This window comes from Pogoniulus pusillus, chromosome 7, assembly GCF_015220805.1.
Source record: "Pogoniulus pusillus isolate bPogPus1 chromosome 7, bPogPus1.pri, whole genome shotgun sequence".
NCBI classification, from domain to species: Eukaryota; Metazoa; Chordata; class Aves; order Piciformes; family Lybiidae; genus Pogoniulus; species Pogoniulus pusillus.
This window is the reverse complement of record NC_087270.1, coordinates 30,973,246-31,000,611: the sequence shown is the minus strand read 5'-3', so window position 1 is coordinate 31,000,611 and position 27,366 is coordinate 30,973,246. Positions and strand designations below refer to the sequence as shown.

The 27,366-nt window shown below is 45.3% G+C and overlaps 1 protein-coding gene across 1 annotated transcript; it reads right to left on the bottom strand.

Annotated features, from left to right (window-relative positions):
• Nucleotides 1-27,147, bottom strand: SDC1 (syndecan 1). The gene is made up of 5 exons (XM_064146399.1): nucleotides 26,803-27,147; nucleotides 4,662-4,743; nucleotides 3,123-3,616; nucleotides 2,776-2,905; nucleotides 1-2,278 (listed from the first exon to the last, which is right to left on the bottom strand). Exons 1-5 carry the CDS (start codon nucleotides 26,857-26,859, stop codon nucleotides 2,112-2,114), a joined length of 930 nt encoding a protein of 309 aa, XP_064002469.1. The 5' UTR covers nucleotides 26,860-27,147; the 3' UTR covers nucleotides 1-2,111.
• Between the last annotated feature and the right edge of the window lie 219 nt (nucleotides 27,148-27,366).

The following is a 27,366-nucleotide window of genomic DNA, read 5'->3' as shown; positions in this document are numbered from 1 at the left end:
TTCTTGCCAAAATGCCATTTATTGCAGTATACCTTTACATGGCATACAGATAACCAAATGCCGGATCTTCTGTTAGACTTCGTATTTCATTTGTACCACTTAAATAACAGACTGTCATGTTTGTTTCACAAACTGTCAGTTTAGACTACCAAAATATACAGTTTTTTTTTTCTCCTTTCCCCCCTAAAAGGTTGTGAGGTACAACTGAAGTTTACCACTTTATCTTCCTGTGCTTTACAAGAACGTTTATATAGATAAACCTATCAAACAACATTTCTACATTCCTATACAAAGCAAAGAATTACAGCTGAAATTAACACCATCTGGTCATTGCATTAACCTATAAAAATTAATTCAGTTTGAAAAAAAAATATATAATGGACTTTGCAGCTTTACTTAAAAGCAGCCAGCTACACATATGCACAGGTTTTCCTTGTGCATAAAAGAGTTTAGAATCAAGAAGTGTTGTGTTTCTTATTTTGTATGTTTGGTTGGGTTTTTTTTCCTCTTGGATTTGCAGAGAAGGCACCAATTTTAGCTGCATAGCAGCTCAGGAGTGTTTTATACTTCATTTAAATTACACAGGTTTAAGTTTTACTGTTGGTGTGCAACATTTATGCCAACTGTTGCCATGTTCTCCAATATTCTCCAATCATTCCCTCTGGCTCAATAGTATAAATATTTACACCAGCTGTAAACATTCCATCTACCTCATACTTTCTGCACTAAGTGACGAGCAATTGAACTCCAAGAAGCTAACCCAAGGCAAAGCAGAAGTAAGGCTTGTACAGAAGACCACACTTTTCTTCTCACTTGGTTTGACATACTGTGGAGAACTCCAGACTCCCAATGAGCCCTCAGTGCCTTGTATCTAAACAGCACACTGACCACCAGCAGCTTCAGGCATCTGGACTTTTCTCAGGTGTTTTCAGCCCTTACTAGTCTGACATTCCTGGAGTTGCTTCTCTCAAAGTGCAGGAACAGCTTCTGAAGAGCCATTCCAGTTGCGAGAGACAAGCACACCAACTGTCGTATATATTTAAGGCCATCTTACACTTAGCCTTCATCAGGCTTGTTTCAGGAGCTACACTTCTCTACTCCTTGCTGCAAAGCCACAATATGCTGCTTTCTACCTTCCACTCCTGTGCACCAAGGTATCCTGTGGCATAGACAGCAGACTACGTTCCAAGACAACCACTGTAAACAGTGCACAGAGAGGTAGGTGCTACAACATGCCATCAGCCACCTGGCCACTACACAGTAGTGTGGGATCAGAGTATTTGCAGCAGGACAGCCCAGTCTAGATTTGGCACCAAAGAAGAGGGAATGACAGCTTAGAATAAATCAAATCTATTTCTTACCAAAGCCTAGAAAGAGCAAGAGGAGCAGTGGGACTGTCCAATGTAACTGGTAAATGGAACTCTCTGTTTTGGGGTCTTTGGGGTTTGTTTTGTATTAGCACGCACAACTGCTGCTTAGGAACTAGTTCTGAGTATGGGATAACGCTTCCAAAACTTAAGTCATTTTAAGTCACATGAGTGTCAATTTGCTTACCCTTCCCTCCACACCTCCTTTCACCAGAAATCACATTCAGCTTGATGTTTTGTAGGCATTAAGTGCTCCAAATATGGCAGTTAGAAAGAGCTAGAGGATTGCAATGTACCAAATGTCTGCCCAGCGCAGGCATTAGTTACATTTAAAACACATCTATGAGTTAAATATGAAGGATTCCTGCTGTACAGAATTTGAGCACTGATAGTTGTTTATTCTTGCTAGCCCTTTCCCTAAACATCAGTAAGGTTATACATACAGTGCTCCCTTATCTTCTCCCCACTGCCTGCCCAGCAGTCTTTAGATAAATCAAAGTGAGTTTAGGAACTTGCAGTCCTAGTTCTGTTAAAACAAAAAATAAAAGTTGTGCAAGAAAGCAGGGAATGTTCAATGAATCCAGATCTACTTTGTAGTTATAAGCTTTCCAATGGCAAAGTGGTTAGGGCAAATACCCAGTGATCATATGGCTTAAGTTTAATGCAAAGCACACTAGGAGGTCCATGTGCAGGGAGAGAAGAGTCCAAGAAAGGTGGAATAAGAAGTGTCCTGAAGATCAGTGTTTATGCATAGAATTCTTCTTGTTTGTGTGGTTTTTGGTATCCTCCATTAGACTGTTTCGGCTCATCCAGCGAATAGCTGCCTTCGTCTTTTTTCTTCATTCTATACAGCATAAACGCAACTAGAAACACTGCAAACACCAAGCCTACCAATCCTCCAGCAATAACACCTAGAAGGGGAGAAAAGCCACAAATTACTCTAGACACCCCAGTATGACTCTAGGATCCAGACTGCTTCTTACAAAGTCAGGGACCACGCAATGACTTCCAGAAATTAATCTGTTCCTTTGTCATCCCCCCTAGCTAACCATCCTCCAAATGCCAAAGGCTTCCTCATCTACATAGAGTAAATCCACAGAAGCACATCTCCCACTGGGCCATGCTACAAAGCAACTAGAACAATTCTACTTAATTTGAGGGGAGTGAAGGAGCAGGCTTAAACATAAAATTCCAAAGAACTAGTGGCAGCTGCTTTGCTCTTAGCAGACTAAGAATTGCCCTTACTAGGGCTTTGACAATGCAGAATCATGAATCCCCACCCTCATTTCAAAGATCTAACACAAAAGGTCACATTCAGAGATGTACTTCCAGAACTCCAGCTTCCACTGCTTGGAAGCCTCCTACAAGAGTCTGCATTCACCAGCTAGAAATTCAGAATATCAGGTACCTCCAAGAACTTCTTTTCTGTCCATAATTCCTGAGGCTCCTGCTGCTTTGGCATTTCTCCCAGAGTCAGGTAGTACTTCTGAGTTCTGGGTGGGGACTAAATCCTCATCCTTAGTCAAGATGAAGTCTCCCTGTTGGGACACAAAAGGCAGGTTATTCATGTTTCTCATCATGTCTGTTACTGGATACTTTCCACAGCTTTGTTTTTTCTCATCTAAAACTCTCCACCAATGTAACCTGTTGGGGTTTTTTTAAGTTATTTATGTTTTACAAATTACCACCCTTTCCTGCTAAATCAACTACTAAATTAATCTCCCTGGAAAGGGTGTCAAAGCTATTAGTCCTCACCGGGTCTCCAGAACCATCTTCAGAAACCTCTGCATGTGTAGGAACAACAACATCCTTTGGAGCTGTTGTCGGGGAGATGGCAGCGATGTCTCCCTCATGATGGATGGTAGGGGTGGGCTCAGGCACATCTTTAGTGGCTGGCACATCAGAGCTTGAGATTTTAGGTTCAAGATGATGGACTGTGCCTGAGGCTTCTGAAGGAGCTACATGAACCACTGAAGAGAACTGAGTAGTGGAGCTTCTCACTGTTGTTGTAACCACGTCATCTGGTTTTTCATGGGGTGAATCCACGATGGTTCCTTCATCCTTCACAGCTACAACTGGCTCCTCTGTCACTACATTACTAGTCACAAAGGGAGATACTCCTTCTTTTTCAGTTCGGCTCTCAAGCCCAGGAAATGGCTGTACATAGAAATCTGTTGGTGTCGCCAGTAGTGAGGAATTTGTTGGTTCTTCTGGGATTCTCCAAGTGAGAGACTGGTCAGTCAGGGGACCTACAAAAAACAAAACCATGTTATCCTTATAGTTCAGAGCCCTATTAATGGTATCTACATGACACTGGTCACAGGAGGATGCCTAACCTGCATAGCCAGCATTTGGAATAGCAGCTTGGTTTAATTCCTTATACTTTTCAGTGAAATAAGGAAGGGACAGATGTGCTATTAAGCAGTATTTCGTTAGTCATCCACTTCTCCCTAAGGCATGACTGAGAGTCTGTTTGTGAACAGGTGAACAAGAGCAAAAGATGTTTTCAGTTGCTCAGGATGCTTGTCTGACTCTCTTCCCACTAAAAGTTTTTGTTCAGTTCAGAGCAGTCACCCATATATTCGCACCTTTAGTCAGTAGTACATTTGGTGCCAATTTCAGTCTTACTCCTACAGAATTTTACCTATAACACAAGCATATGGCTGAAAAGAAGCAGAAGGATACTGTGCTTCAGCTTTTGATAACTTGCTCTTTCCTCAATAGCATCTCCTCAACTTCAGCACTGTGCACCAAAGGTTTCTCTCATACAGTTCAGTAATCTTCCCAACAGAGCTTTTCCACACCCCAAAAGCCCTTTATTCTGCTTTTCAAAAAAAAAGAAGATATGGCCCACGGGAACTTGCACACCTGATGACAGATAAAATTTGTACTTGATTCATGTTGGCAGGCTGGGGTTTACACACCCTTAAATGGTATCTCCTACCAGCTTGTAAGGGAATTCAAAGGCCCTCGTTATGGTGTCTCTTTCCCATGAGCAAAGAATTGCTGTAGGTTCATAATGTTCTTCACACAGTATCTCACATTAGTAGCCACATGGATTAGACCTGTTTCAGTTCACTTAAGACTCCTACACCTCACTGCACGCTAATTGTTATCATTTGAAGCAATACAAGACAAACAGATTAGGCATTCTGTTCCAAACTCTTACATTCTCGGGCAGGTGTGTGTGTGAGATTCCTCTTTCCCCCACTTTTAACTTGGATGCTTATCAAGATCTCAGTTGCCACATTCTGGAAAGATCAAGAACTAACAGCACAAGTGCTAATAACTCACCTGCACCTGAACCTGAGAACGCATCATCATCATCACCAGAAGAATCAAGATCTTCAGGAGGAAGGTTCAGATTTGTAGTTTGCTTTAAAGAGAAAGGGGAAAAGTATGTTAGTGATCAGATTAACGCTACCATGTAGCTTGAGTGGAGCCCTCTAAGGGCTCCTGAAGATTACACAAGCTTTCTTTGGTCAGGTTCTATTTTTTCATCTTTCTTCATTCCATCCCCCCTACCCACAGTAGTAGTTTTGGTTAGTCTGTTCAACACTGGAAAGACCAGTCTTCTTGTCTCTCTTCTGAGTACGGCGTCCAGACTGCATTCTCTTGAACAAGGAATCTGTCTAGAGCTGCAGCTAATGCACAACCCTTACACAACATTACCAAAGCATCTAAATGGAAGTAGAGTGAGATTGCCTTTTTCTAAGTGTGAGCAGACTAAGTCCTGAGATGGAAGCCAGCCTTCCACATAGGAAAATACAGCTCTAGATCTCTCTATTTAGATGTCAAAGAGTACATTAACCAGCATAGAAATTCAGTTGCTGAAACAAGAGGCCAAACCCCTGTTCTACTGTACCTGTTTGTCACAACACATAATATTCAAAGCTGTTCAGCATATCCAAAGATGACAACACTGCACAGAGCAGAGTGATCACCTCGTGCATCTTGTTTGGCTCTCTATGTTTACTGTTCCTGTTGGCACAATATGCTCGAGACTCAGCTCAAAATCAGCCCTGGGTTTATTTCTACAAGGCTACCATGACCTAACCAGTAACCCCCTCTTCTCAAGGACAATTCTAACCCATCCAACTACGCTCCCAGTTTTCCATAATTTTGACTTCTATCCCATCCTCAGGATGACCTCATCATCCCTGTCCAGCACTGCCCAAGTTAATCCAAGTTAATCATGGTTTCATCAGGAGTGTGATGCGATCACAGAATATATCTGTCTGGAACAGACCTCAACAATCACCAAGTCCAACCAAAAGAACACACGTTCTTGCCAGCTTTGCAACCAAGCCCACTGCATTCTTCAGCTTGCATTAACACAGCTTCACCTAAAAATTACTTATTTTCATCCCAGGAAGAAGTTAGCTTGGCACTAATATGATCTGTCAAACAATGCAATTGAGCTCTTTAATTGTCATTTTATTACCTACATGGCTGTATTTATCTACCCTCTCCCATTTCATTCCTTTAAGATATCTCAGGCTTCTGCAGTTTTCTCTTTTACCCTTATCTATCCTCCACATTTCTACAGAACAACTAGTTTCCAAGGTGGTCGACTAGCCCATTAGATTCAACTTCTCTGAGACCAAGTCTGCAAGCTGCCAGAAACCTAATAAGGCACAAGATCTTACCCCTTTTTAGACAATCATTGTAGGTAGATGAATTTTTTTTAATAAAGAAAGGACATTACACTTTTTAGCACTTTCCTTCTCTATTTGGAAAAAAAAATCCAAGCCAAATCACTTTTCCCTCGGGATTCAGCAAGTATACTTCTAGAGGAGTTTCTAAGAAGAAATCAACCATCAGTTTCTTCTTTAGCTTCATGTCACAGGGTAATTTGGATTTTCAGATTTGCCCCTGCTTGTTTGCATTGTTCTTTTGCACTCATCCATGGAAAGCAGGCTGGATGACTACTTTCTGTATGTTGTCCTTCTCATGTCAAAGGTTAGTAACTCACACAAACCAATCTCACTACACTTTGAATATTAAAGAGTAAGAACTGTGGGTGCATAAAGAATTCAGAAAGATCCACCAGAATTCCCAAACTCCACTGCCTCGAGTGTCCTTTCCAGTAGACTCAGAAGGTAAGTCAGACTTCAGCAATTGCATCACTATGGTTGATGGAGGTGCTGGGGTGCCAGAGACTTTCTCTCTTCTCTCTCGCACTAGCAATACAGTCCTTTGTTCTCCCACTTAGCTTGGTTTTGAGCACAAAAGGGGAATATATTGCTAATAGGGGTGCATTCTTTTCCCAGTGGGAAGACTCAGCCTTGAAGCAGTTAGAAAGTTACCTCTCCAGCTTTTTACTGAAGAGACTGTTTGTCACCACACCCCTTTATCAAGAATTGAGACTACTTTCCTTTCTAATCCTAATCTTCAAGGGTAGCTCTTCCAGGATTTCCAAGAACACCTGGGTTGATTTGATGGTCTGCAAATCTTAGCAACGCTCCTGAAGGATCACAGACTGTCAGGAAACGAAATAGCAACTCTTGATCTTGACTACCGAGCCAGCACTCCTTCCCCTGTGGTGTTAATGAATGAGGCTTGTTCAGTCATGCCATGCTTCCTTTCTTATTATCCAGCATGCTCAGCCAGCCTACCCTCATATTTCTCCTCACACCTGAGCTTTCAGCCTCCTTCCAGGCTGCTGCATGTTCTGCTTCTCCACAGCCTTTGTCACATTTCTTTGCATCCTGGTTTGATTTCTGTATCTTAGACACAGACAACTGGGTGCTCCTCAGAGCAACCCTGTCTAAACTAACAGAGATCCATGCTACTCCACTGTAAAGTTGCCCAGCTGCTGCTCAGCAGCTATTCTGAAAACATGAAGGCAGAGTCATACCAGTTCCTGTCCCCCAAGACTGGCCACTGTACTTTAAGAAAAAAGAAAACAAGTTGCAGGATTAACAAAGTCTGTTTTCCATGGCTTTACGTGAGCTCTTAATGAAGTTGCACTAAATGTGTCCTGCTTAGCTGTCCCAAAGGGTCTTTACCCAAGCTGGCCCTCTGGGAGTTGCAGCATCTCCTTTTGACTCAGTAGGTTGAGACCTGGGACCTGAGTGACTTTGCCTCAAATACTCAAGGGACGATACAGGATTATGCAAACATGGATGCCAGTCAGAATATCCACCAAATGACATTGCCCAATTTCATCACACATGAGAATTAAGGAACATTTGCCTAATTTATGTAACTACGTTTATATAAAGACTACACTTCTGGATTCACAGGCTACAGCCACAGACAGCATGAAAAACAGTAACCTTTCCTTGTGGCAACACAGAACACAGCTACTGCAGAAAGGTCATGCTTCTGCAATGATCTGCTACTGAGGTATTGCAGACACGGAAAGGTTAACCTAAAACACTGATGCAGGACAGCATTGGAAGGGATTGAACTAGCGTGGGTTTGCATCAGGAAGACTGACTGTGCTGTTCAGATAACACACCTCAAAGTCAAGGCTGCTCCATGATCTTTTACTGTAACTGAGTTACACCAATGAGAAACGGTTTGATTAGTCAAGAGGATTAGAGGCACAAAACACAGACTGAATCATCAGGTCAGGCTATCGCAAGAAAGAACTGCAAATAAATCCCAGCTTGATGCAAGATTAATGAACCAGCAACTCTGCATTACTTCAGCTCAAAATTTTATTATCAGACTGTTAGATATAATCAGTTAATAGGGACATGTTTCTAGAAATTACTTCTGCCATAATCCAGTTTATTCTTCGGTCCATTGAGATTATCTGTGGACCATTCACATCGTAATTGATACCAGAGAGGCTTGAATATTTACATTTCAGGCAGTTAATCCTTTGAAGGATCTGATGGTATCTTGTGTATTCTTGTCAAAAACCTTTCAATTCTTATACTGGGCCTAAAATATCTTGCCTTTTTGCCCTTTTAGATGCCCTTTTTTCCTTTCTTTTTGTCTTTTAATTAGCAGCTCAGGCAGCAGATTAGAAACGCTTGTCTAGCCATCTTGATTTGGTGTCACTGAATTCAGTTGCACCCAAGGGGCAAAACTTTTAACAGCATTTTTAATATACATTAACCAGGCCCTGTTAACCAGTGGAAGACTCCCTTCTCCATGTATCAAAGCAGCCTCTTCAGGGGAAACCCTGGGGAGACTTTTAGCCTCTGCTCTTGCTGAGCACTGTATTGTTTCAGAACAATAGTCATTCAGTTCTGCTGGGACAACCAGAAAGCTGCTTAGTGGCATCTTCAATTTAGTCAAGAGTGGTCCAGGCTTTCACAACTCATTAACAGTATTATTAGCTCCAGAAGGCTGCCATACTCAACTTTTTCTAATTACTCCTCAGTCTTCATCTTGATCGCAGTCTTGATTCATGCATCCGCCTGTGCTTATCCCATCAGCTGCCAGAGCTTCCCTCCATGCTAGAGCACAGATCTGTACTCCTCCCCCATGAAGAAGGGAAGATTTGCAGTTTATTAGCTGATCTCACCCCACCCAAGCTGGGAACCACATTTCTGTAATTTGGAGCCATGATATATGTAAAAGGAAGAAGCTTTTTTCAAATTGCTCTCAGAGGTAAGCAAAAACACTGGTGTTGCCAGAAGCCTTAGACTAGGCTAAGGATGATTTGTATCATTTATTAGACTTACTGATCAGCCTGTTACAGCAGCATGTCATAGCTTCTTGTTTAAGAGCTCAACAGACTGAGATTATTCTACTTTACTCTTTTTAAGGGAAAACAAAGGCAATACCATAATGCTCTTGCTGAACTTGAGAGGAATACAGAAAAGTTGTATTTAAAGATGTGCAGGAAAAGGTACAGCATACATGAATCCTTAACATTTAATACAGATACAGGATACATAAGGATTCCCTCAAAAGCTTCCCCCTCTCAAAGCTAAACCGCCAAAAACCCAGTGCTCATTTTCTCCCCCCTCCCCTACATCATCTCCCATTTCGGCCCAAACAGGCTGAAATTCACTGCAACTGTGGCCTTCAAGGCCACAGCCCACAGGGTACCCCTATGTTATGAGGACAGACTGAAAGAGTTGGGGCTGTTCAGTCTGGAGAAGAGGAGGCTCTGAGGTGACCTTCTTGTGGCCTTTCAGCGTCTGAAGGTGTCTCGGGTTAGGTACAATAAACTCACCACGACACTGATTTTTTTGGAAAGTCAGGGAAAGATGAAATTGTGTTTCTTATAGTTTAAGTGTAACAGTATAAAGAGAAATAAACTACTAGAGAAAAAAATATAATAACCTTAAGGAAGATGGGGAAGAGGTCAAGTGGTGGCAAAGCAGCAAAAGCAGCAGCAGCCAAGACAGCAGCGGGGGAAGACAGCAGGCAGGTGCAGCTCAAGCAGTAGAAGCCAGCAAGGGGCAAGAACAAGCTGTGCTTCTAGACATAAAGCTCTTGATGCTCCAATGAAATTATATTAACTTATCCATTGTTGCCATTGTATGGCCTATCCTTAGAATGTCCACCTCTCCTCTAAGTCTCAGCTAGAAAATCATCTCAAATGGCCACAGAAGGGGGGCCTACAAAAAAGCTGCGGAAGGACTTTTCAGGCTAGCAGGGAGTGGCAGGTCTAAGGGGAATGGAGTGAAGCTGGAGATGGGTAGGTTCAGGCTGGACATGAAGAGGAAGTTCTTTACCATGAGAGTGGTGAGAGCCTGGAATGGGTTGCCCAGGGAGGCAGCTGAGGCCCCATGGCTGGAGGTGTTTCAGGCCAGGCTGGATGAGGCTGTGGCCAGCCTGATCTAGGGTAGGGTGTCCCTGCCCATGGCAAGGGGGTTGGAAGCGGATGATCCTTGTGGTCCCTTCCAAGCCTGACTGATTCTATGATACATAGTTACCTAGATAAGAATCCCTCCAAAGAGCTGAAAGGGAGGAAAAAAGAGAACTAATTGACTTTTCAGCCCACTTAGAGTGTCAGCAAGATTGTGGGATTGAGTAACAAAGTCACAATACCAGTCCATCCCCTTGGACGGCTTTTGGCCTCTGTAGTTTTTAGGGGATCCCCTCAAATCACAACAGTGTCACAAACATTTGAAATCCTCCATTATCTCAGTAATGCTGTTGAAACCACACATTTGTTCTTCCCAATAAATCCTTCTTACTCAGATGAAAAGGCTGCAATGAGCATCCTGCAAGATTCTTCCAACTCTATGGGAAGCAAAACCCATGGCTTGTTCTTTTATGTCTCTGACCAAGAGCAAGCATTTGCTCTCAAGTTTGTCTACTAAATATGGCACTGGAGCATCTAGAAAATGACTGCTACAAGGATTTGAACAGCTGTACAATATACTCAGAGGTTTGTCTTTCACTACTTTCTGTGTAGTGATGAGCAGAGCTAGTCCCTCTAATAGAAATGCTATTTATCTGAGCCAGAGAAGCCTGAACAGCTTCTAACATCAAAATATTAGTACTAAGGTGTGGGAAGACAAAGATACCTGCTGAACGTAATTTTAGCTCTCTTAAACCTTGATCTTCTGCAGTTAATATCACACTCAAGATTAATCCCAGTCACAGATGTTCACAGATGGCTTAGAGTGTTAAGGGAAGAGAAACCCAAATGTCAGCATCCTCACCTATCCCACTCCTTTTGCAGGCATACAGACTGCTAGAATTAAGCTGACCATGCACACCTTCAATTTTAAGTCAGCCATGAATTCTGAAGTTACTAAAGCAGAATTGAAGATGCAAGTCTTCTGTATCAGAAGTCAATAGCAGTGTGGCATCACCTCCGTTAATGGCTCTTGTAGGTGTTTCTCTTGTTACTCCACTGCTCAAGATAAGCGTTTTGGTGACCCCATAGGTTAATGCAGCAGTTACCTTCCCAGAGCAGCCAAAGTCTAATAGCACAAGCCAAAGTGCAGAAGAACAGCCACAAACTGTCCCACAAACAGCCCATGGACTGGATAGTCTAGATTTCAGCAGTAATTCTACCCCTGGATGGAGTTCCACTCAAGGCTGTTTGAAACATTACACTTATTTGTCCTTCCTATTTCAGATTTGGGTTCTTTCCCCTCCCTCAATGAGCTTTAGCTGTGTACCAGTGGGTTTCACCATCCCCACCCTTGCATCAATCAGTTTCTACCCATCGGAGTAAGGCTAGTTGGTGGCTTACAGGGTTCTCCTTCCATGTGACACTGCTTCTCTTTGTAAGTAAGGGATGCTCTTTTGCTCGGCAAGAAAAGCACCATTTTAGCAGCAAGAGGTAAGTATGTCAGTTCATCTGGCTGCTTCTCTACATCTTCAATATAAAGAAATCTGAAAACCTGGCATCCTATTTCTGGACAGTGACTTGAGACAAAGACTGTCTCTGAAGGAGAGGCACTAGCCTCAACAGCAGCTGTTTTGGTTTGAGGAATGAACCACCGGATCAGTCACACATGAGCTACCTCTTGGTGCTCAGGCCCTCAAAGCACTGAAGCACCTTCCAATACCTACTCAAAACAGGATGAAAGCTTTTAGGATCTGTTACCCTATGGGCAGAACAGACTGTAAACTTTGCCCACTGTCCACTAGGCTTTGACCCTCCTTTTCTCTCAAGTTTTGTGGTCATAACTATTAAAGCATACTCTGATCCTTTGAACAAGACAGTGGCCAAGGAACAAAAGTATTCAGATACTCTGTATGCATAGGAGATATAGTCCCTATGCTTAGAACAAGGGGGGACAGTCTCAAGTTGTGCCAAGGAAAGTATAGGCTGGATATTAGGAGGAAGTTCTTCACAGAGAGTGATTTGCCATTGGAATGGGCTGCCCGAGGAGGTGGTGGAGTCACCATCCCTGGAAGTCTTCAAGAAAAGACTGGATGAGGCACTTAGTGCCACGGTCTACTTGACTGGCTAGGGCTGGGGGATAGGTTGGACTGGAAGGTCTCTTCCAACCTGGTTGATTCTATGATTCTAGAGGCTCACCTGGTAAGCACCACACTATTGCCCAAGCAGCATTACATTTTCTTCTTATTGTGACTATTTTAATTAAGTAGGCCTGAAACACAGCAATCAATACGCCAAGAACAAAAAGGAACCAGCCTGTCACCCTAAGGTTGCATTTCACACTCAGTAGTATGGCACTTTAAACTACCACCTCCCACGAGAGCATGTCACTTCATGCTTCCTGGACTATCCCCTGCATAGCTGTTCATGCAATCCCATGGTAAACCAGACTGAGGAGGAGGGGGAGAAAACATCATGCAAAGAATTTTCCAGCAGGACCAGTTCTCCAGTCCTGCTCAGTGCATGAATGCACAAGTGTTTATATTGGCACAAGGCAGAGCGCAGCAGCCAGGGCTGCTTGAGCAACTCCGAGAAGGAGAGCCTGGTTTCCTGGGATGCTGAAACACATTTGCCTACCCTCAGGCAGAGGGGGTAGTAAAATACCCTGCCAGTGCCATGCATTATGGAAATGCACACCACCAACCCCACAGGCAGCATGCAAACCAGCGTCTGACTCAAAGCGCTGCACAGGCTTATAAAAAGAAAGGAGCATGGAGAGGGGTTGTAGGGAGAGAGCACATTTCTGCAGTTTGTTCACCACGGGTGATTGTTCTGGAGACTGACAGCAGTGCTTTTAAGTCTTCCCTGATCTCCTAAACACAGCAACAAAGGCTGATTGAGGAAGGTGGCAGTTAAAACTTCTCTCTTGGACCACTTGAACTTTACAGGAGGTCCAACACAACTGCAGTTTAGTACAAGACAAGGACAATACTGGAAGTCTTTAGCAAAAAGGCCTGAGCAAAGCAAGGGGTATCTGGAGTTTTACGGGTCTACAGACATCAAAAGAAGGGAAACTTGTGGCTATTCAACATAGAGCATCACTGATAAACACACTACTTGTGCTTGCTGCTAGAAGTGTAGAGCACCACACTAGCTCTGATGAGGAAGAGCAGTGCTGCCTCCCAGTTCTCTCAGCTAGTTCCACTAAAAGTCTGGTTAGTCCCTCAGTGACAGAGAGCAGTGACTCAAGTCTGTGCTCCTGCATTTTGACCTTGAAGACTTACCAAACAAAACTACTACACACTGTTCATTCATTCATGCCAGCCTGCTCCTTATAGCCAAGAAGTACAGCCCAGACTAGTGAATGAATTATTGCTCTCTACGACTACCTGACAAGAGGTTGTAGTGAGGCTGGTGTTGGTCTCTTCTCCCAAGTAACCAGTGATAGGATGAGAGGAAATGGGCTGAAGTTGTGTCAAGGGATGTTTACATTGGATATTAGGAAAAAAATATTTAAAGTAGTGAGGTACCTGAACAGGCTACCCTAGGAAGTGGTGGAGTCACCATCCCTGGAGATGTTCACGAAGCAGGTAGATGTGGAGCTTCAGGATGTAGTTTAGTGGTCCTGGTAAAATGGATTACAGTTGGACTCAACCTTAATGATTTCTATGATTCCACAATTCCATGAACCTCAGAGATAGGTCAACACATCCACAGATGTGGTGCACAAGCACTCAACTCTCTGCTGGAGGCAGGTGCAGGTTGTCACAATGGCCAAAAATGGGGTACCTTTTGTCTCCCATGTTCAAGGCAGCTTGTGTTCTGAAGATGTAGATTAATGAGAAAACTCTTTCCCCTGCAGCTAATCTCATGAGAAGCTGCCAGTTCAGTTTTATGCCATAACTACTTTACTTTAAAGAGCCTTCCCTGAAGCTCTTTATATACTTCATGGTTCGGGTATTCATTTCTTCAGGTAGCACAAGAAAGCAAACACCTTCAACACACTGACCATATGCCCCCAACAGCAGTCCCAGCAAAACCAGTCCTTAGCCAGTTATTCCCATCCAAGCATTGACCTCTTGCCATGAACAGTCTTGCCTGCATCCATGTGCAAAATCCTTTCTTTTGCCTTATCTCTTGCCACCACTCAGCCTGTCTTATGGAATCAGCACTGAGGACTGTTACTGGAGTGGAAATGGCTACAAAGACTATAGAGATTTCCTGGCAAGTACAATGATGTTTCAAATCACCAGATTGCTCCCTGACAGCATGCATGGGTTGAAGAAGCCAGCCTGCTCTCTCCATAAAGCTGAGAAGTAAATCTGCTCCCAGTAAAGCAGACCAGTTAGCATTACAGCCATGAGACTGACAAATGCAGTTCAAGGTCAGGTTTGAAGGAAGAGCTGCAAAGGGGATAGTGTCTCCATTAGTCCCATGAGACTATCTTCTTCTAGTAGGCTCCAACTGGTCAGCACTCAGCTGTAGGCAGTGTGCCAGGATGCAAGAGACAACCCAATACACTCCTCCTGCTAAGGCCATCACTGCAGAACAGTTGGTGTAAGACACAAGAATACAAGAGAAGCAGCTCAATGACTTTGGTCCCAAGGGAGCACAACTTTCTCTTCTGATCTTCAGCCATTCAGCTCTAGAAGTCCCAGCTCATAAATCAGAGATGGGCCATAGGAATGCATGACATGCACCCCATGCATGCTAAGAATCACTGATGTCTTCCTGCAGCCTCAGGAAAACAGACTTATGCTTCTGTCCTAGGGAACCCTGTTTCCTGGAGAGAAATGCCATACAATTTGGCTTGTGGGACTACTACCCATTTCAAGTGAGGTTCATGCCCACTTTTGCGAGATCAGCAAACTATCAAAAGCAACACTACAGCTGCAAGAATGCTCTGATGTGAGCAAATGTGTTCCCAGAAGTTAGAAGTGGCCTCCTCATCACCATGCTACACAGTATTCAGAGCCAAAGGGGAGGAGAAAGGAGGGAGCTGCTCTGCTTCACCTGAGGAAGGCAGCCAACGTGCAGCCACAAAAGCTCCCTGCACTTCCTGCCTCCATGAATTATGAGGCAAGAGGACGTGCAACAGCCTTTAGTATCCAGACACATGCCTAGAAGAAGACCCAGGTGCTTATCTCAATTCCTGCAGTTTGCTGCTTCTCCTTGAAGCCTAGTAATTATGTAGCGCAAGATATGCCAAGGAGCCAGAATACAAAGCCGTAAGATCTTCTTGAAGGATCACAGAAGCATTCTCACTCTATTAGTGATATGCATGTATGTTTCTCATTTGAGCAAACTGCTTGCAGTGCTACAAGAGGCCAGTGAAATCCAGGTTTCAGATGAAAGTCCCTAGTATATCATCTAACTAAGGATTTACTGGCAGTACTTCTGGTTCCCAGCAGCTAGGAAGTTATTCAAACTTAACAGAAAGATGAACTCACAACCCTGGAGTACTAAAGGCCTCAGCTAAAGCAGATTAGTTGGTAAACTTAATGAGACTACTTAATCCTACAAATAATTAGTTTTACAACAACAAAAGCGCTGACAAGGTATTGTGATCAGTTAAATATAAGTTACAGTGGAACCACCCAGACTTAAAGTTTTATAGGATATGTCCTATAGCAACTGGATATATTCTATAGCAACTGCCTAAGCACAAGACAACAAAAAATACTTTCTATTTACTGACACTTCAGTGGCAGAAACATCTGTCAGCTTGAAGGCCTGCTGCTATGAAACTCTGCTTTAGCTTCCCAGACAATCCACTTATAGCTCACCCTACAGGACATACATCCAGCCCTTCCTATCATGACAACCAGCCTGAGACTCAACAGTCCAAGACAAAGCCTTCTTGATCACTTTTGTAAATGCCACATTTCCTGCACTGCTTGTGAAATGTTTGGGTTTTTTTTTGCTAACAAGATCTATTTTTCTATAAACACATCCCAGACATTTGTGACCTATGAATATTGTATTTCATTAACATTTCATACCTATCTTCTTTGTTACAGCAGCAGCATCAATTCTTTTCAGACACGCTCACCATTAATGAACTAATTGATCAGGGAAATGAAAGCATCCAGAAAAAGATGCCTAGCTTGAACAGACATTGTCGTAGTCTCCATTTCACACATGCACACCAGATGGCAGAACCAGTTACACCCCACAACCTGATCCCTTACTGCTGTTATTTGTCAGTCTTCTACAGAAGACCTTGACTATTTGCAAGGGAGCTGCAGAAGTAAGTTAGACTTGGGCTGCAAAATGAGTCAAGGGCATTCAGCAGCTCACTTCTGATTTGGTCATGTTCCCTATAACTAAGCTCTAAACAGTTCTAAGAAACTGTGTTCTTGCACACTATGACTCACACCAGTCAGCCACCAGTCTGTTGAGAAAGAATTTGTGAGCCTTCAGCAGCAGCCAGTTGCTGGGCTCATACAGCCCTTGCAAGCAGCTTTAGATTCCGAGTTTGATCCCATGCAGGGCAGCTTCTGTACCTTGGTGGGTCTTACACTAACATGCCTGGTTAAATGTGCTTCTGACATTTGCTTCTATGCTTCACTGTCTCAAATTTCATGTAAACCAGCATGGATGTGAAGAAATCAAGTCTCTCTCTACATTAAGGCATGCTATCACATCTCTTCTATCCACATGATCTTACAGTGTTGACTAGGCCTAGACTGTTTACAATGCAGAAGCCATCCAGAGCAAACAGATGCAGTTAGACCAGCATGACTGTGCTACACATAAAAGGACTGAAACACCACCACAAGACACAGGAACCATATCTCAAATGAGGAATACATTGTTCCCCCATCCCAGGGCTCTCCTCAAAGTGGCATCTTCACCACAACCCCTTAGTTTCACAGTTCCTGAATGCAGGCACTGAAGAAAAGCAGCATGCAAGTGTTTCAGGTACTACTAGTCTCCTTGGAATAATCAGCAAGCCAGATGGTCCTGGGCACAGGATGGACCACATTTCATGGTATTACTTGAACACTGAATAGTTCAGATTGAATGAACTCCCTTTGAGAAATATGCTTGCTCATAACTAGCGAGGCATACTTCAAGTCATCTGCCCTTATATAACTATGCAGAGATGAAGCCCTCGGTGTCTCTTCCTACAACACTAATGATCTGTGTCCAGGTTCACAAAAGCACTTGCAATCCTGCATGCAAGACAAAGTTTTGACAGCAGCTGCTTACTACTGCCCCATTTACAGTTAAATAATGCAACACCCCAATGAGATTATGGAAACTGGCTGGTGTACTTCCAGGCTGAGTCATGAGGGTGTTGAAGTATCATTTCAAAGCTGAAGCATCAAATAAAGTCCTCCCATCAGAAAAAGTATATTAAAAAATCCTGCTGCTGCAATCATGTTCCAGTCACCTATCATTCTAGTTGTTTCAGCAATTAGTATTAGGCATTTCTTGACCAAACACCTAGAGGATTAGACTTACTCTGACCTACAGACATTCAGCTGCACTGTTTAGTATCACATCTGTATAGCAGAGCCCTGAAAAACAGATTGTTACAAAGGCATGATAAATCAGCAGAGACTCTCTTTGATCCAAGTCTCACTGTAACACACTACCATCAGCTACCCCATGCCTCCATTTTGAGGTATACTACTTTTTACCTGTCTTTCTGTGCTAGTTTGAGGCTAATTGGAATATTTTAATGAGAGAAATTAGATGATAGGCTGTCAAAAGGAAACAATGGTGATGTCTACTTCACTCATAGGTTTGCTGAGATGTATAAAAGCAAGGACACAAACATAGATAAGACAGAGTCTCTATCTGTCACAGTCGGTGTCTGTGTTTTTTTCTCCACAGGCTTTTGCTGCTCTGCCTGAAACTGTGTAACCCAACTAATCATTTTGTTTGTAACCCCCCTTTCCGATCCTTCCAGCTCACCTTGCACATAATGCAGACTCTGGGATAAGGTAGAGAGGTGGAAAGAAGGTGGAAGGGTGGTTGGAAGCCCCTCCTGGGGACCCTGATATCTGGGAAGAGTGTTGTGTTTCTGCATTACTTTTAACTTTTCTATTTCTGTAAATAGCTGTATGTATTTGTAACATATTGCAAATATCTGCTTGTATATTGTGCTAAGCTGTGAACATAAAGCTTCATTGCTTAACTTCAAGCCAGCTGAGTCTAGTCTGGGTGATTTCATTGGGGGTGGACGGGTAACCCCCAAACCATTACACTTCCCTATGGCCATGTTTCAGAGCAGTAACTGAATCAACTGAAGCTGTTAGTTTAGGGGAGATGAAGTGCTTTAGGACCAAGTTACTCCTGTCACCATGTCACTTAGCTTAGACACATTTCTGGCAAGGAGCACCACTGATATATCTCAATGCTACATAACAGTAGATCAAAATTCTAAAATATTTCATATGCTAATAAATTTCCAGATCTATTAACTGACCAACTCTAGACAACACAGTCTCTCTCTAAAGACTGGAGGAGTAAAAAATGCTGAAGGACCACCTGATGGGCCAATTCTGACAGCAGGGGGTAAATCACTGGCACATACCAGCACTCTGACTACAGCACTAAAAGTTTTGCTGCTCCCGGTTTGCAGTACTCCCTTCACAAACCTCAACTGATTGATCACACAGCATTTGTCACGCAACTGTAGTTGCTTACCCTTCTGAAGCATCCAAAAGCGGTCGCTTTTCAATGAGAGTCGTGATCTTCCATCACAAACTTTCACTTTCTTTTACTGGATATCGCAGTTTTCACAATTCCATAACATTCTGGGCTCGCTGCCAGAGACCCACTGGCTACATCCATACTAATAAATTAAACAACATCAGTGAACATCCCCAGGCACTGGAACACAATCTACACCATCAAGTCATTAGAATGATCTCTGGCACACTTTCGAGCCTTTCCAACTGGTATGCCCCCAAATAACGCATGTGAAGGTTTCCCGCAGGCAGGCTGGTGTGGGGGGAGCGTCAAAGGATCTGTCAGACAACAAGATCTGCTGTACAACTGAGACTCTAGCATTCAAGTTGGCCACAGCACAACTAGCACCCAGTCTGTTTTACTTGCTGGAAACAGAGTAAGGAAGTTTGGTGGATCTTTTAAACTCCTCTTGGGTGGGGGGATACTGAACATTTAGCACTTTTCAGCTACTACAGTAATAACTTTAAATTATTCATACTTGTCTCTTCCAGCTTCTGTAGCAAGAAGCTCACCACCATTTTAGAGCTCAGTGTGAACACATATGCAGTCTGAGGAACTTTCTGTAAGTTAAACATGCTTGAGAGCAGAGCTGATGCTGCTGGAGCTAGCTGCTAGCAGCTTTCCTCTTCGAGGCCATGAGTCAGTTGATGTGAGCACCTGATAGCAGAGCACTCCTTTGCCACTGCCCAGACATGCCAGAATCAGCCTCTTTTGTTAGGCGCTTTGTTCACTGATGGGAAAGTAGTCACGATCTAAATGATTCCTCCGTTAGGACAAAGATTTAGAAGTCAAAGCTGTCTAGCTGCAGGCTGTTAGGCAGGTTTCGATGCAAGCCTCACTACCACTTTTCGACTGCAAGTAGGTGCCACTATCAGAGCCTGTGAAGTGGACTAATCTCTACTGGCCATCAAATCTGCTAGTGTCAGGCTATTACAGATTCATAAGCAAAATCACAGAAGAATGAAAAACACTCCATCTGTTAGTGGTTTTGTTAGACAGGAGTTCAAATAACCCATGTGTTCCTCCAGTCTAAGGTTTTATTCCTCTTACCCTTCAACTTCTTGACCAAAGAAAGCCTGGCCTCTGTTCCTAAAGAGGCTATCTATTATCTGGTCAATGGGTAACAAGTTCTCTCCTCTGCAGAGACACTTTCACCCAAGACTCATGCTTTGGTAGATAGGCTGCTGTGAACAACTCTGGCTGTGCAGAGCACATGCATCTCATCTCCCACATCACCATCTCAGGGTCAGTGCATATACCCTCTAAACTCTGCTCTGAACTGGCCAACTAATAGCAATGACGAGGGTAGGTACCTATAAATATATAAATACACTTTTTTTTTTAGTATTTCTCCACTATACTGGTCTCAAAGCATACAGTAAGGCAGCAATAGTGTCCTGCTCTAGGACAGGAAAGAACCCAGTAGACTTTTCCTAGAGCACTGTAGCTGCCAGCTCTAATCCCCAGAGAACATACAAAGGCTCCCTACCAACACAGCCACAGCAGTTCCACTGCTCTGAGAGCTTTGCAAGAGCTCTCATCTGGAAATTGTTATGTTAATCATTGGTTGCACTCCAGATGAGAGACTGGCTCCACTCTCCCCTGATCACCTCTGGCTTCAATATACACTCTGCTCATCTAGTAATCCCTAGATGCAAGGGGCTGGGCTCAAGCTGCTGACTGGCTCTGACCAGGATGTGTACTGCCACCAGCATTAGAAACTAATTAGAAGAGCTTTCCTGTGCACAGGACAAGACAGTCACGGTCTGCAACGCTGCCCAGAAAGCATTTCCCTTACAACTAGAATGGAGTTCAAACTTCCTTCCATTCAGAAGGCAGTAAGCTCCTCCCCACACGGCACAGGCAAACAAAGGGCAGCCCCCGTTCTCTAGCTACGGCTTGTGAAGGCGCAGGTGATGAAGCTGGGGCGCTCAAAGGAGTTGCTGCACGAACTGGCTGTACTTTGCAGAAGGCTGGTTAACAGTAGCGTGTGCCTGCAGCCTACAGACAAAAACCCCAAACAAATCAAGACTGTCAGCTCTTGTTTTCATGACTAGCATACAAGATAGTGTCATCACTCCACAGGCAGTGCAGAAAAGTTACAAGGAGTATGACAAGGACATAGAATGCTCATGAAAGGCAAGACACTCACAAGTATTTTAAGCTAGTTGGCAGGCAGTGCCTTATCTCTTATCAGTGCCTATGATTTTAGATAGGAGTCATTCTGCAACAGTAATCTTGAAGAGCCTTCAGTTATTAGAAAATGCCTGAACACTAAGAGTCAAGATGAGCAGACATTAAAGAGAACCATACTGTAAAAACAAGGGATATGGAGAAGATGGTTCTGCCAGAGAGCACAGCAGCAAGACACACAAGTGAAGCAGCAAGAGCAATTCAATTGACCAATACCCAAGAGAGTTTCAGAGTAAAAGCCTAGGACTTCCAACACCTCCATGACTCAGTTGCAACTGCAGCTCCAGTGACTCAACGGGAAGTTCTATTACCAACTCCATCTGAATCCCACTAACGCACTGGTTCCCATCCAGCAAAGCAAGCCTCACTGGTGAGACTGGTCTCAGTGGTGAGATACAAACATTACAGTCAAGCATGGCAAGAAGCCCAAGCTAACAGACTCGATTGGATCCATGCCGGTTCCACAAGACCCAGAACGTCAGCTGCAGCCAAGCACTGCTTGAGAAACTGAGAGGTTGGGAAACCACCACATTAGCAGATGTTGCTCCACAAGAGTTGCTTGTAGGAGGTCCAAATGTTATCTCACCTTGAGGTAAGGCTTCACAGTGCAGTAACTCTTCCACTTGCATCTCCACAGCAGAAAGTGTACTATCCCAGGTGTCCAGCCAGGCCAGATAAAAACTCATTTCTGTGGTAGACCAGTAGCTCAGAAGAGCAGTGGTTCAAATGAAGTGAGCAAGCCAACATTAACTTAAGAAACTGACACTCAGCATTCCTAAGGATACACAACATGCTCTCCTCATTTTATCTTCTCCGCTCAGAAGAGAAATGAATCTATAAGAAACACCAGAAATCCTTGCACTGGGGATCAAAACAACTTCCACTTTGCAAGTCCACTGCCTGTATCAACTTCTAGAGAATACTAAAGCTTCCTCATTTCTAATCCAAAAATAACCAATGCCTTTACCTACAAAAAAACTCTAACATCTCCTCAATACCCTACAATCCACCCCTAACACATCCACTTATGTTTCTGTTCATACTGCTTACTTTAGAATGCTGATACAGGACCAAACTATACAACTAAATTTCACCCACAGCCTTTAGCAGAGAAAAACTACAGTAATGTTTGAAGGCACTCCTAGAACAGAAGCAAGCTGCTGTTCAAGTTGAAAGCTGATGTTTCTTACTGCTTTGCTACTTCTCTTGGCACAGAAACTGCACCTGTCCAGTCTGATTACAGAGACAGTTACAGTACAAGTTTCACAAATAAAGAGACTATCACTTTGAGCTAAATCGCTTTCAGAGAAAGACACTAAAGTTATCTATGCTCCCCTTACAGGTAAAATGAGATCCTGTCAAAGCAGCCCTGAGAAAGCAACTCACCCTGAAGTAGACATGCAAGGGCTGGTCAGATAATCACTGTCTTTGGCTCCCCTGATTGCATTGCCATGACTATAATGATTGTTCAGGCACCTAGTGCACACACACAGACACCTACATTTAGGTGAACATCAACTGCACAACTGTTGTGACTGGTGCCATTTGAAATGCCCTACTGTCTCAGTGAGTGCATCATTCTCCAGCTGTCCTGGAGTGCTATGCTACTAGCTCTGTGAACAAAGAGTAGGAAACATCTAAGATGAGAATACCAATGCTGCAACGGTGAAGGGTTGCAGTTTTAGCATTGACAGCGCCTCCTCAGGAAAGGCGTCCCACTTTCTCTCTCCCAAGAAGCACCCCCACCCTTGTAGCAGGCTCTACTAAAATCCCAGCTCCCCACATGTCAGATGACACAAACAAGTGTGGAACATCCCTCTTAGAGGAATTAGTATGGTTCGTGGACACAGGAGCCACTTCAAACAGGGTAAGGACAAAGTGCTACCACATAGGCCACCTGGAGACATCCAAGCTCTAGCAAAGCAAAACACCCACTTAATATGGACCAATTTTGCTGCTAAACCAGCAGCTTACATTTCAGGTTAGTGCACTAGCTCAATTTTAGAAGGCTTACAGGTTTCTCGCACTTGCTGTAACTTGTCTTGGGTTATTACAGAAGATTATTTGGTTTCTAGAAGTTTCAGAGTGCTGCTATTAAAAATGCTAGCTCTTCTAGCCACTTGAAACCAAGAGAAGCCTGGAATAGAAGACTACCAACTTGCACCAGAGCCCCCTTACCTGACAGAAACGACAATTTATTTGCTTCTGCTCAAATCAGAGTTGACCAGATACAATAGAGGCACCATTTTACTGGAAGGAAGCCACCAGCAAGTGGGTGTTCAGATGGAGAAGCACTGTTTGTAGTGCTTGATAAATGACACTGCTCTGCATGTTCTATAGAAGAAAGTGTTTCCTCCTCATCCACACTGCCTACATGTTTAATAAGCAAGATGGACTGCCTAATTTTTTCTAATTAGTTTACATTCACATAGGAATGACATCACACTTGGAAAAAGGTTCCGTCTGCTCTGCTAAGTTTGTGTTAACTGCCAGCATGCACCTACACAGGTGTAGGGTTCTACACTTTGGCCACAACAATCCCAAGCAGCACTACAGGCTGAGAACAGAGTGGATGGAGAGCAGACAGGCAGAAAGGGAGTACCTGGGGTTACTGGTAGATAGTAGCTGAATGTGAGCCAGCAGTGTGGCCAGGAGACCCAATGGCATCCTGGCCTGTATCAGGAACAGTGTGGTCAGTAGGACAAGGGAGGTTATTCTTCCCCTGTACTCAGCACTGGTCAGGCCACACCTTGAGTACTGTGTCCAGCTCTGGGCTCCTCAACTCAAGAGAGATGTTGAGATCCTGGAACATGTCCAGAGAAGCAAGACAAAACTGGTGGGAGGCCTGGAACACAAGGCCTAGGAGAAGAGGCTGAGGGAGCTGGGGTTGTTTAGCCTAGAGAAGATGAGGCTCAGAGGTGACCTCATTGCTGTCTACTACTACCTGAAGGGAGGTTGTAGCCAGGTGGGGGTTGGTCTCTTCTGCCAGGCAACGAGCAACAGAAGAAGGGGACACAGTCTCAAGCTATGCCAGGGGAAGTGTAGGCTGGATGTCAGGAGGAAGTTCTTCACAGAGAGAGTGATTGGCACTGGAATGGGCTGCTCAGGGAGGTGGTGGAGTCACTGTCTCTGGAGGTGTTCAAGAAAAGCCTGGCTGAGGCACTTAGTGCCATGGTCTAGTTGACTGGATAGGGCTGGGTAATAGGTTGGGCTGGATGATCTTGGAGGTCTCTTCCAACCTGGCTGATTCTATCATACACCAGATGAAACACAGAAACACATTTGCCTTTATGTCAGGGATTGTCCACTGACCTTCTGCAGAAGGGTATGCACCATGGCTCAGTTGGCTTCATGGAAGGGTTATACCATTTGAGAGAATAGCTAAATCCATCAAGGTACATCAGCCTTCTTATTTCAAGGAAGTCAATCCCTTTACCATAAGAACAGATGGCAATTACTTTCATATGAGGTGTTTTGAGCAATAAAGTGTCACCTTGAAGAAGAAGAGGTAACTCGCTGACCATTCCTGTGGGTAAGCATACTTAGAAAGTTATCATTTGGCCACTTTCTCGTTTCTGGTTATTACTTCTATGACAATATGCATAGACAAGTCAAGTGACGCAACAATAGCCAAGAGCCAAGTACGGTGCCAGCAGCAGTGGCACACTCCAGTCATCAACCACCAAGAACCCAACATGACCACGCCAATGCTGTCAGCACTGTGATTTGGCATCTGCAAACCTCTTATGTAAGGTCACTCTGCTTTCTGTGTCCACCACAAGAGGTAAGCTGCAACTTGATGCAGAAGCATAATTCTTCCAGTCAGGTGGGGAAGGCAGCTTAGTCCATGCCACTGACATTTCAATATGGGGAGAAAAGACACATGACCATCAGAATATAAATTGTCACAGCACTGAGACACAAAAAAGGGCCCCAAGGACTTCTGTTCCTCTATGTGTTTGCCCAGGAAACCCCTCCATGTGAAGTGTCATCCTACATGCCACAAGTCTCTTACACAGGGGGAAACAGCAGACAAGCATTTACTTCATGTCCTTATCATTTCTAGTGAGGTATATTTATCACAGAGGCATTTCATCTAAATGCAACACAGAAGCTGCAAATTAACTGCAGTTCTCCCACTATATTCAGGAGAAAGCTTATTCAGAAGCTTCACGAACAGAGCCCCTTCCACATGGAACAGGGCTGATTACACTCACATGCTTGTCATTTTTAGCCACCTCATAACTACTTATTACCATGCAGGCTAGAAGGGTGCACACCCAGACCCACAGCTGGAGTTTAGAGGCAGAATGGTACAGAAAAAACTGGAGGTATTTTGAGCAGCTCAGATCCTGCCGTGCACTTTGTTCTGCCACTCCTTATCCAACTGCCGCTGCAGTTCATCTCCAGACAAGTTTCAAATGAACTATTTCCCCTCACACCAGTTTTAGCTTTGATGATCCTGCCTGCTCACGCAGAGCCTCACATCCAACTTTTTCCTTCTAGCTCATGCCAAGAAAAATGCTCCAAGGGTCCAGCACATGCACACGGGATGCAGGGAGCAAGGTCCCTGATCACTGGAGAAGGGGATGGAGACTCGGCTTTGTGCAGCTTGGGAAGCGGCCGCGAGGCCTCCTAGCCCAGACTCGCTAACCCCACGCGGAGCTGGGGGCCAATGCCGAGCCCAGGCCCCCAGCGGAGCCCAGGAACACCAGCACAGCGCTTTCACAAGGCTGCCGAATTCCTGCGACAAGGCCCTGCATGGGCAGAGCGGCGGTGGGAGCGGCGGGACCATCCGCTGTCCGCGGATGACATCTGGCGGCTGCTGCTTCCCAAGTCCGAGAGGCTGCCGCAGCGCCCGGGCCGCTCCCCACACGGTCCCCGGAGAGCTACTCCCGAGACATCGAGGCTTTGGCAAAATGCGAGCCTCCCTATGGCGGTGCGACTATGCTCAGGATGATGAGCGCGGAGCTAGGGAAGGTTAGAACGAGGGGGAAAGCGGAGAGGCCACTTTAGCCCCTCGGCGGCTGGAGACAGCGGTGGGGCGCCGGGGTGGCCGCCAGCCGCCGCCGGGAGGGGAAGCAGGGCTGCTGTCGGGCATGAGCCTCGAGGGAGGGTGCGGTGAGTCCATCACTGCGATTTTTGTTCTCGTGGTCAGAAAGAAAAGGTACTGGAGCGTACCCTCTGCTGGCCAGACCCTCTGGGCACAAAGGCGGTGGGGGAGCAGCCTATTTCGATCTCTCTTTGGCGCCGGGTTGTGCCAGGGGCACGCAGGAGTACCCCTGTTTCGGAAGTAACCCATGACCACGTCGGAAGGCTCCCCAGACACAGCTGAACTACAAAGGACCACATGCGAGCGCTCGCCCAAACTTACCGGTCGCCCTCCTTCGGGCGCACCACGCCGGAGGGAGTACAGGAGCATCCCCCACTCCTCGGCCCCTTTTCCGGGCACACCGACGGACTCCCGCGCTCCGGCGGGGGGGTTACCGGGTAGCGCCGCCCGCCCCACAGCACACCAGGGCGGAGCCGCCGGCAGGTCGGCAACAGCCGCATTCTGGTTTGAATTAAGGCTGCCGGGGCAGCCCGGGATGGAGCCCGCCGACAGCACAAAAGGCCATCGAAGCGCTCCCTGCGAGGCAGGGCAGGGCACCGCTCCTCTGCCAAAACCTGTTGGAAAGGGGAAGTCCTGCGGCTCACGGGGGGCTCCAGTCCCCCAGCCCAGCTCACCGTACCTCGCTAACGCTCCGGCCCCATGCCGCGGCCCGGGCCCCGCCGCCCCACGTGCGTCGCGCCGCGCCCCGCCCGCAGCGGACTCACCGGGACAGCAGCCTGGAAGCAAAGGGCCACCAGCCACACGGCTAGCACGGTCTTCATCCTTACTACTCGCCGAGCCTCGGAAGCGTGCAGCCTGCCCTTTCTGTCTCCTCCTGCCCCTTTCCTCTTCGATTTCTTTTAAGCAGCTGCGGGGCTTCTCCTTTTTCTTGGTTTTGGTTTTTTTTTTTTCTCCCCGTCCTTCTTTTCTTTTTTTCCTTCCCCCTTTCACCAGCCACCGAAACAGTCTCCCAGCAGCGATCTGCGACGGTTACGAGTTCAACTCCGTCTTTTAATGAAGGCACTGCAACAACCTTCACCTTACGGCCACCCCCCGGCCGACTCCGCCTCCGCTCCCCTCCCCTCGACTCCACTCCACTCCTCGGCTCCCCAGCCCCGGCCCCGGCCCGGGCGGCCTGCCCCGCCCCGCTGCCCGCCCCCGCTTCCTGTCGCCGCGCTACCTGCGCCGGGCCCGGGCCCCCCTGCACGGTCGTCGGGAGCCGTGTCTCCCCTCCCATTGCATTCCCAGATTTCCTCTGCGGCACCGGTATTGCTCCCACCGAGCTTCCT

Bases quoted from the DNA above. Each gene is read 5' to 3' on its own strand.
- SDC1 (XM_064146399.1), bottom strand. From the start codon at position 26,859: ATGAAGACCGTGCTAGCCGTGTGGCTGGTGGCCCTTTGCTTCCAGGCT. The intron at 3,617-4,661 runs GTGAGTTATTAG...TGTTTTTTGTAG, and splicing joins GTTCTCAGGTTCAGGTGCAG to GTCCCCTGACTGACCAGTCT. The intron at 2,906-3,122 runs GTGAGGACTAAT...GTGTCCCAACAG, and splicing joins AAGATGGTTCTGGAGACCCG to GGAGACTTCATCTTGACTAA.